Source organism: Ostrea edulis, chromosome 3, assembly GCF_947568905.1.
Source record: "Ostrea edulis chromosome 3, xbOstEdul1.1, whole genome shotgun sequence".
In the NCBI taxonomy this organism is placed as follows: domain Eukaryota; kingdom Metazoa; phylum Mollusca; class Bivalvia; order Ostreida; family Ostreidae; genus Ostrea; species Ostrea edulis.
Window position 1 is genome coordinate 3,458,923 of NC_079166.1, and position 11,495 is coordinate 3,470,417.

General features: G+C 35.3%; 1 protein-coding gene across 1 annotated transcript; it reads right to left on the reverse strand.

Moving 5' to 3' along the window:
* Positions 1-416: 416 nt before the first annotated feature.
* Positions 417-11,495, reverse strand: LOC125675962 (uncharacterized). The gene is made up of 4 exons (XM_048913822.2): positions 11,433-11,495; positions 6,003-7,245; positions 4,043-4,084; positions 417-3,540 (listed from the first exon to the last, which is right to left on the reverse strand). The coding sequence occupies exons 2-4, from the start codon at positions 7,236-7,238 to the stop codon at positions 2,989-2,991; spliced, it is 1,830 nt and encodes a 609-aa protein (XP_048769779.2). The 5' UTR covers positions 7,239-7,245; positions 11,433-11,495; the 3' UTR covers positions 417-2,988.

Sequence of the window (11,495 nt, forward strand, 5' to 3'; positions counted from 1 at the left end):
TGACATTCACACCTGATGTTGAGCGTTTGGCGATGGAACTGTCACTATCTGTTTTAACGACTTAGGTGAAAGGCCTGTCGCGACCGGGATTAGAAACCCTATCTTCCGCATGCGAGGAGAACGTCACTAATACGGAGACCCAAAAGCATTGGAATAAGTCTTAGATCAATGAGCGCTTTTTGAAGAGTCCGCAACGCAAAGCTCAACTTAAAATTACATTTCACCAAAATAATTTCTTAGCCAGTGACATCATTGTAATAAAATAATGTGCACATAAAACAACACTGCAGTTGTAACTTTTAAGCTTCTTGTAACATACGCCGAAAAGTTCTCTCAAGTATGTATCATCCATCATCCATCACATATATATGACATTCAATTGTGCTTAACAGTAAATAATGTAACAGAACATAATAATCATGTATGAATTTTAATAAATAACAGAACCAGAAATTATTAAATCATATAATCACCGTTCACGTTAATGGAGCATTATTTGTAATATTGTTATCAAAAATTTAGACTTCCTTAAGTCTCTATGTGGTTGTATTACCTTATCATTACCTCCAAATTTCTCCTCTGTACCATACTTAAATATCACCAAACATAGTCATTCATTATTAAAAAGTATTAATTATTAAACAGAGAGACTTGAGCAAGTCTACTAAAAATGGTATTCAATGAAAATTGCTCTATATTATATACTTCGTTCATAACACCAGTATTTAATTATTTCCAACACTTTTAACCTTAAAACATGCACTTGAATATGTGATTCTTGTGCTGAAATAGTTATTGCTCTGCAAGACAGTAATTCTTCCTTATATATTTCTAATATATAAACTAAAAGCGGCTACTAATTTAAAGATTTTCTTCTCTGTATACAAAATAGATGTTTTTATTAGTCATTGATATATATTCCTATGCCATTGATAGATTTTGAGGAGAGAATAAAATCGTTGCCATCACTTTCACAGCTAAATATGTAACATCCCTTTAGTCAATCTGTATTACAAACAATATGTCATTCTACAACATTTGTTTTGCATTACATAATTTTCTTTATCTAGATACATTTTGGCGTATTACTGTCAATATCGACACGTCTCAATGACTACTGATCAACAAATGTTCATCTATCAATCACATGACAAACTTGTTTATCATCAAGCACGCGATATTTCTAAAATCATGAACATTCTATATCGAATATAACAATTGTTGAAGTATCAAGTTTGTATTAAGACAAAGACTCCAACTGGGGTATATGAATGAAATTACACGTTATATACATAAAATAGGAACAATGTGAATAAACGTAGATCTGTAGACATGGTGTGATCTAAAGTATAGGAGATACGTTGTTTACGAAGATTATAAATTACAGTTCATTGATTTCGCGGTTATTGACAAGATTTTACATAATTTAGCAAGAACATAGAGGACTTACACATCTTCATTACTCAATAAATCATGATTTCTAACTACATTGTTGATACCATTATATCATATTTAGCTATACACCCCTTTCTATCAGATCTTTAAAAATGACACACCGGGAAGTAATACAATTGATCACCAGTATTTCTAGACTCGCATAGAATGCATATATATATCATATCTGTCGACATCCCAAAGTTTGCTCACTTGGAAATCCATCATTCAAGTACAGAGAATAGGGGACAAATCAAATACTTCCCAGAATTATGTAAACGTTAAACAAACTATTTATTTCCGGTTTAGAATCACCACACTTTCCTTTTGTCATCCTTGAATGTTCTATGAAACGGCTCAAGATCACTTCATCACCACAACTGACTGTTGTTCGAGGAATGGAAACTCAGAAATGTCAAACAATGGGGTTTTTTAAACGTTAGATTTGACGAGACATGTTTCTCCACAATGATTTCAAATGAAACATCGTGCATATGCCCGATCCGTATTCTAGAAAAACATTATGATCCACTTTATGGTATACCGTGTTGATACATGTATATTACGACTATTTACGGCAATACTAATAGGTCACCATCTGATTAACCTTGTTCACTCATATTGTAAAATATAAATGGCATGGCTGGGAGGCGCGTAGTGAACACAGTGTTGAAGCGCCGATGTGAATGATACATTATTTTAGCTATGTTAAATCACAATTACTAAATATCTAATTAAATGTAAGGCTTAATCCTATACAAAATGTATTCAAAACTCATTCTTAAAACGTACTTGGAATCTTTATGATTACTATTACGGATAAATGATTTTATCACATTTCACCAAAATTCGTTTAAAATATACCCCCTTATGTTAGACGTTCTGGTGATTCAAGTGATTATCGATGACCTGGCAAAAGAGATCTCCAATGAGAATAAATATCATATTTTTCAAAGCTTCTCATTATAGGCAAGTGATTAAAATCGTTCGTATGAAAATATCAAGGTTATGCCGTCTTACTACGTTACATGTAAATGATTCCGACAACAGATACATAAAGAGATTCATAAATTAATAGACAATTTCAACTCTAATCTTCACTGCAGAAGGAAATTATTACCAAAGTTATAACCTGGGCAAGATAATGTGAAGAAGATGATTCGAAGAATATTTTCAAGTATCTCCCATTGAAATAGATATGATGGGTTGTTTTGTTTTTTCAATTGGACGTAATGAAAATAAATTGAAAATCCTCTTTTTCAAACCAAGAAATCTGGGCTCATTAAAGGAAGGAATCACACAACAATAATTTGAATAATCTCAATTATTAATATCCCTTACAAATCTACACATTACATGTATTTCACTGCACATTCAAATAAATTCATAACACTGCTTGTCAGCCAGAAAAACCCGAATTATCAATACCCAACATTGGTATGTGCTTGATTTTGGTTAAAATAGTTCAGTTGTTACGGATACGAGATCGAAGATGTAAAACGTCGATGATAACGTAAGCGATGATAAACCACTGAGAATTCTTCACAAGGAAAGCTAATCGAGTCTTAAGTGATCTACATTAATGTGGCTCAGTACATAATCCAGAACAGCTAGACCAGAGAGGCGATGCGTTGTTTCAGCATAAAGTAATTCAAAGCAACGGGTATGAACAATTCTCGAAAATCTATATCCACGACTATAATATGATTCAGGGTCCACGAGTGCACACTCATCTGCCAAATGAGAAGACCATCTTGAGGAAAAAGTCCATTGTCTTTCTCCGATCTTTTTTAGTGCCTTTCCTACGGTATTTCCTGGACTATTTCTATAGGCTGCTGATATTTTTGCGTAATCCTTTTGGTATATGGTATGCTTTTTCCCTGGATTAAGTGTTTTTCTTTCAAACTTTACAACTCTCTTCCCTTGAATAAAAACATCTGGAAATCGCAGTCCTCGCTCTAAATCGTAGTGAACAATTTCCACTTCATACGTTCCGCAAAAGCCATGGTAAAATTTGATATTTTTATCATCGTAAAGAAAGCACACACTTGGAATATCTTCCTTGTCTTTTACGTCTGTTGTGAATTTCCATTCATAACCATGTCTCTGAAACGAAAAAAGCTTTCTATTTGTAATACACGACCAACACTTCGCAGTGAGTTCCGTCTCTTTGTGGGGTCAGTCAGGGGTCACTACTCTGAATTATAGCTAATTATTATTTTTTCGTACAAGTGTATGGGTTGCCCAACCTGGTGCATCAATGCAGTTGACTTGAATTGATGGAAAATTAACAAATGGCAAAGGTAAGAATATTACAAGGGCCAACGTAGGGAAATACTACATTTTAACCACAAGATGGCGTACAAGGGAACTGCTCGAAGTGTTGATGCGTATATTGATTCACAGAAACCTTATACTTTATAGTGAAACCACTCGAGATATTATTTTTGATATGATCCCACAAGTTATAATATGTGTCTTGAACGCAACAGTGTTTCCCGTAATTTTGAGACTTTTGAAGAAATATATATTCATATAAAAGTGCTTGCTTTATAACGAGCACTTTACCACATCAGCAATGTACCTATTCATTATTTCAAAAACAAACCTTTATTGTACGAGTCCTTGAATTTTCCTGAAACACATCTACCTGAAAGCAAAAACCACAAGATAAATTCAAATATCAATGTAGTGTTTTGGATTGGTATGCTCTCTCTCTCTCTCTCTCTCTCTCTCTCTCTCTCTCTCTCTCTCTCTCTCTCTCTCTCTCGTTTTCTCTCATCACACAGTCTCTCACTCAACTCTTTCTCTATCCTCTTTCCTCTCCCTTTTATCTCCCCCTTCTATATTTTCTCTATCTCACTATTTCTATCCCACCCTTTCTCTCTGTTCCTTTCTTTCACCCTTTCTCCCCCTCTCTTTTCCTCTTTCTCTCTCCCTCTGTCATTTTCTTATGGGCTTAATACAGAAGACACAGTATTGATAGGTAGTGGAGTTTACTTACCTCTCGTAAACACATTTGTTAAACCAACATCATATCACGAAAAATACAAGTTTCCTGGTATATCCAGGAGTCCGTGTTCACCCAACTGTTTCTATTTCTTATAGAAAGGTGAAGATAACGAACAGCAATCAATCTCATACATCCCATAAGCAATATAGATATTTGTACAAGGACCCCTGGACACACCGGAGGTGGGATCAGGTGCCTAGGAGGAGTAACCATCCTCTGTCGACTGATCACACCCGCCGTGAGCCTTATATATCGACCAGGGAAAGGGAGTTATCTGTAGTCAAAATCGGTATGCCACAAACGGTCTAACAATCGGTATGAAACTCGTCAGACAGCATTTGACTCAATGATAGGTTGTATTGGCAAACTAGATCGTTATAACGACCATATAAAAAGCGGAAATCATCCCATTTGTCATAAAGTTGAGGTTTTAGTTTGTTGTTAATATATACTTTCAATAAAGTAATATAGAAGTTATGCGATTGATCACCGTTCGTTATCTTCACCTTTTCATGCAAAACAGTTACTCTTCTTCCAGGTACATTTTATATTAAATATGGTATTATCCTCTGGTAATTTTCGTAACAAATAGCGTTCATATTACTAAATTCACTTTTTTATTTTATGCATCATAGATTTTGTGTAGTGAAAATCAACTCTTTCTTTGAAGATATGTTTCTGGTCCGTGATGTAGGATGATAATCTCCAGAAAATAGAATTAAATTATTAATTAATATGTACCGATCTTAAAGGGGGAGGCAACCCAAACAAAAATACATGATAAATGATAGGATTAGATATATAATAAAATATCATATTAATACGTTGATATACGCCCTAGATAAGCTTCAGTATCAATTTGAAAATGTTAAAACTTGAAATTCCCGACATCTGTAGAGGCTGCCCAGATGTGAAACTTTTGTATTAAAGACTACACAAATCAATATTTTTGACGTCACACAATCTGTTCCAGTTTTGATGAGATCCTAAGATCATCAAAGGTGTGCATGTGGTAGATTTTACGAATAAATAGGATGATGCCTTCCTGTCAAGCTCTGAACTGCACTAATGCGAAGGGGGGACGTGGAAAGTTATTTTATTCCTGACCTAACCAAGTCATCTGAAAAGAAAATACTATTTAAACTGTGGTCTAATCATTTACTTAATGACAAGTTGATGATTGAGATATTTGTGTGAAGAACATGTACCATCTGCCTGGTCTGCAACTCGACTGAACGGGGTTTTTTTTAAATTTCTTCCTGCGAAAGAACGGGTTTCGATCTATACGGCTCCAAACTTAACTGTCCATGACTTGTCATGTTTACAGTGCTGCTGATGAAATAAACCGGAACCGGAAACGAAGACGTGACATCATGAATTAAACTTTAATGGGCGCTCTCTTAGCGGCGGGTAATTTAAAATATGTTATAGATTAATGTTGATTTACAATATCAGCAAGTGATTCCTTATTCATAAAAGCAAGAGCGTGGTTAGGGTTGCCTTTCCCTGTATAACATAATACTGTGATACCATAAAAATGCGTAGTTACATGTACCTCCTGATCTGATGTTCCAGGTTTGATCCACTTTTCAGATGTTTTAGCATTCATGCGCAGGTATTGAAATGAACAATATTCTTCTTCAGTGATATTATCTCGAAAGAAATCATTCAACATTGATAGCGACTGTTCAAAAACTTCAGCCTCGCTCATGGACGAAAGAGGCTTCTTTAAAGGCTGCATATTTCCCGCAGTAAGTGTTTCGATACTTTTAACGACAACAACGTCATGAAAGCTAAATGGCATGTAGAGATTGAATGTGATGACGTCACCGGGCTTTATCGTTCTCAGTGTCAGCAGTTCTGTATATGTATAAGACTTTCTATATAATGAGTCATAGGTTAAAAATCCCGTGAAACGAAATCCAACAGCACATATAAATAGAAACATCCCGAATGGCAGCATAGATAGTACTCTGTAAGCTGTTTTGACAACCCATCTCTGGACACACGATCCACAAAGCTCCTCGTTCCTCCATGCCGAATGAAATCGAATGATGTCCATGGCCATCAAAATCATTGCAATGATGAACGCACAAGCAAGCCAGCTACCTAAATATCGTTTAATGAAACTGAAGGCTGGAAACAATTTTGAACCTTCCATACGTTCCAATACTTTTTCAAATCTCTGTACAAACTTCAGTAGAAATTTTCCCAGGTACCCGATCATGCATTTGAACCATTTGGGGGGCTTGGACAACAGTCTTGATATGTTTCTCTCTGTGATTTGGTTGATTTGGATTGATATTCGACGTTTCGTTACACACCAATTCGCCACGTGTTCGCAGTTATTCAAAAACCCATTATATCTCTCGTCTTTGGCTTTATCGAGCATATGTCGTGCATTTTTGACAATTTGTTGAGAATTTGGGGGAGATGATCCTAAATTCTTATGAACAACACGATACATGTGTTCATGTATATCGTCAAAATTCATTTGTCTTTCCCGAATGATTGGCTTCGAAAAGGATTTGTAAAAAGATGACAGAGAAGTATCCTCCTTGGCAAATTCTATCAACGTAATTTTTCGTCTAGCATGGTCAATTTCTGTAACGATGGCATGGTGGAAATAAAGATACCCAAGCCTGATATGCTTATTAATAGGACAATACCCGAGCAGACAATTCAGAAATGTCTTAATGTAGCTGCACCTTCCAAACTCTATGTGATCTCCGATGTGTAACTGACGAAGATCTAACACCGGAATACTTTCTACGCAGTGGGCACAGGCCATTCTGACACTGAAATGAAACAAAACAGACAAAATTACATACTTAAGGACCACTGTTGCAAGAGTAAAATATCTCAAACACCGTATTACATGTATCTTTGAAACTCAATATGATCGATAATACTTTATTCTCGAAGATTAGATACCTTCTAACTCTTTAAACAAGTTTCGTAGGTTATGTTATTATTGAAATCACAAGCCAAATATTCCATTGTTCATTTTATCTGTGATTGATATAAAAAGTGTTTATTATTCAAATAGTTGTTTTCAAAGTCAAAATTTCATAGTTAAGTCTCCCAAACGAAGTTTGGTGACTTATTGCTTTTGCTCGGATCTTGTTCTGCTTCTTTCTCGCACCTATGAATGTTCATAGCATTCTTCGTAACCCGTTGATGAAAGTATTCGATACTCAAGGATATGATAGGCGAATGCATGTAATTCTGCAAAAATGTTCTTGATTTCAGAATGAAAGGACTTTTGGGGGATCAAATGGGGTGAGGTCTACCATAGAACTATATAGGAAAAATAATTCTAAATCTCAAAAGATATAACTTGAAAAATATGATAGAGTCCTAGAGTCTCCAGAAATGAGAAAGAGAATGGCCGGGCATAGAAATCAGAATCAATGTAAATCAAATCCAGTGATCTCTGACCATGAACATAAAAAACTGGTAAAATCCTAGATCCGGGACTAATAGAGACATGTGATCTTCAGAATTGATGAAGTGATTACAGTTACCTTGACCTCTTACTCCTTAAATGATAAAAATTGCAATAAACACATTTTCGAACAGTCATGTTCTACACTTTCTCTCAATGTCTCTCGTTGGCATGTGTTTTGTGCAAGAGAGGTATCAATGTGGGCGTAAACAGTAGCACTCATAAAAAGCCCACCTTTATACAGCCAGAACTCCGTTTTGGGATACTTTATCATCGCAAGATTATAATCATATCTTTTTATTACATCTCTGGCATTCATTGTAAATTTAAAATACTTTAAATATAATTCAACTTATTTATATACCAGTTTGTTCTTGATATTTCAAGGGTAAATACGTTTAGGTCATGCACGGTGAAGATAACGAACAGTGATCAATCTCATCAATCCTATAGGCAATACAAAATAGATAGTTGGGCAAATACGGACCCCTGGACACACCAGAGGTGGGATCATGTGCCAAGGAGGAGTAAGCATCCCATGTTGATCGGTCAAACCCGCCGTGAGCCCTATATCCTGATCAGGTAAACGGAGTTATCCGCAGTCAAAATCAGTGTGCCAAGAACGGCTTAACAATTGGTATGAAACGCGTCAGACAGCATTTGACCCAATGCGAGGTTTTTTATTGACGAACTAGATCGTTATAACGACCATAGAATTTGCGAAATGTGCCATCGACTTGTTTGTCAGTAGCTTACCTCGATCTAAAAACTGACTATACGCAGAACAAGCTCTTGCATATCAAATCAGTTGAGATATATAAACACCATATGCAGGTGATAATGGAATATTGCTACATAAATGTGGGAAGTTGACGATGGAGAAGCTGAAATCATCCCGTTTGTCATAGAGTTGAGCTGTCAGTTTGCCGTTAATGTCTACTTTCAATAGAATATCTAAGTATGAAGCAGAAGTGGACGACTCTGTGGTGTCCTTTATTTCGAGCTCACAGGGATATATCAAATCGACATATGAATGAAAGCTATTATTGTTAGTAGACAAAACGTCATCGATATATCTAAATGTCGAATTGAAGGCCACAGCGAGAGATTTTTTCTTCTCACGTAGAACGTTTTTGAATAATACATGCCCTATTCTCGTTTCCTTTGGCCGTTGTACGAGCATTGATAACATTAAAGATTTAAATACATACATTTAAAATGGCTGTTGTGAACTTTAATCGTGTAACTACACTGTTTGGTCTCATTGCGTTCAGTGATATAAGGAGCGTACACAATGCATGTGTATTTTAAGGTACATTATACTTTAAATTTGATATTGGCACCAGATTTTACGACATTTTGATTTCAGTAGAGGATCAAACAAAAAAAGGAAGTTTATCATGCAATACATTGAGGTGTGAAAACAAATCATTTTATCATTCAATCTTTAGTCGATCGAAAGCAACATAAATTCTTCAAAAACTGCCAAATAGTTGTTGTTGCCAAGTATGAGCAACGCATGTAAAGACAAAATACACTGTCAAGACGTAAATTTTGAGAAGTATTTTTTAATCGATCATCAAATTTCTAAACGATTTTCCATCTTGAAAATCCAATGTCTTGGTCGTTCGTTTACGTTGCGAACCGCAACGAAACATGGCATTATGGTAATTTGATTTTTATGGAGGACCATATGCATGATATGTCGATGTGGCGAGATCATGTGTAAATTAACGTTAATATACCAAAAACAAACTATTAATATACCACATTCCATGCCCAATGAGAAGATGAAGATAATAAAGAATGATCAATCTCATAATTCCAACAAAAAATACAAAATTAAGTGTAGGACAAACACAGACCCCTTAGCTGTAATAATGTAGCCCTATCCATTTTGTTCTTCTGACGTTTTCGGAATAGGGCTGCAATTCCAAAGGATCTCCGTAATGGTGCAAAATTATTTTATGAATAACCGATAATAAGCTCCGCGTATTAGTCCCAAATGTTGTTCATCACCAAAAAAAAAACACCATGTATAGCATGCAAATTTCTTCGTCTGCTCCGCCATGCTTGTTATCCCTATATCTCGTAGGTGGATCTACCGAAAAACACAAACATTAGCAATCTATGCGAAAATAGAGTTACTCGAGCCACTCCGACAAAGAGAGGGAAATCAGATGGTTGCAGAAATAATTTACACTCTGCTGTTCGCTTTTTAACTTGATATTAAATCTAATCCTTTTTAATACCGACGAAATAGCTTTCGCCTCGGTACTTGTCCATTGATATATATATATATATATATATATATATATATATATATATATATATATATATATATATACTACCTTATATGGCATAGGAAAATAACTTGAGAGTCGGAAGTTCCAACTTCAGTACATCAAACATGGCGCAGAGACATGAATCGAGAAATTGGAATATATCGAAATTGTAGAAAACGGTAGAATAGAGTCTCACAAATCGTAAGTTGCAGGTTGTAAATTTCTATATTAAGTAAGAAATATAGAATATCATTTTATTTACATAAGGAAAGTCAGCAAATGTTTAGAATGATCGAAAATGTTGCTGGAGTGAATATCTCCCACGTTTGCACCATGCCGGAGATCATAAGGAGTTGTAGCCCTCTCCCCAAAAGAAATCGGAGAGTGCTACATTATTTCAGCTAGGACCCCTGGATACACTAGAGGTGGGATCAGGTATTTAAAGGATAAAAGTACTCTGTTGACGGGTCACATTCGCTCTGAGCCCTATATCTTGATCAGATCCGTTATCTGATCAAGATATAGGGCTCACGGCGGGTGTGACCGGCCGACAAACGATGCTTGCAGCTTATCCCACCTTTCGTATGTCCAGGGTTCCGTGTATGTCGTACGAATTCTGTCTTTCAAACGTATTGGTGTAGAATTTGATGTTCAGACGTATTGCTGTACATAGTATTTCATGCCCATACATATCGGAATAGTATTTTCTATTTAGACGTAATGGTGTCGTTTTTACGTTTAGACATATTTTTATATTCAGAATGAGATATCAAGATATATGATATCACATTGTTTCCATCTCTATTAGTATGGTTTTCTATTGCTATTTCTGCAATTTATAGTTACCTTTGCATACACCTGCATAGCAGTTACGTTTAGGAGAGATAAGGTGACTTTTGTATAATGTTAATCTATATTTAGCATTATCTCTAGTCATTACTAAGCACTATATTTCACTATATTTTAATTCAATTTTTCGTCGTTTAATTAATAAATAATCATACATAGCGGTTATCTATTTAACTTACGAATAACAAGCTTTGGTCCATTGAAAAATAAACTAAGGGCCATCAGATGATTAAGATTTGTTGTTTGAAAGACAGAAGTAAACGCAAACTAAAACACTAACGAAAAAACGACAAAATAAAACGTCGGGTCTATATTGATATATATCGTCACTTAGTACGATATAAACAGCGTTACATTACGTGGTTATTATTCAAAAAAGAAAAACTCAGTTCTTGTGACTTACCTTTCTCGCGAGAGAGGAAGTCCACACTACAAAGATTGCATTCAAAACACTCGTGATCAAATT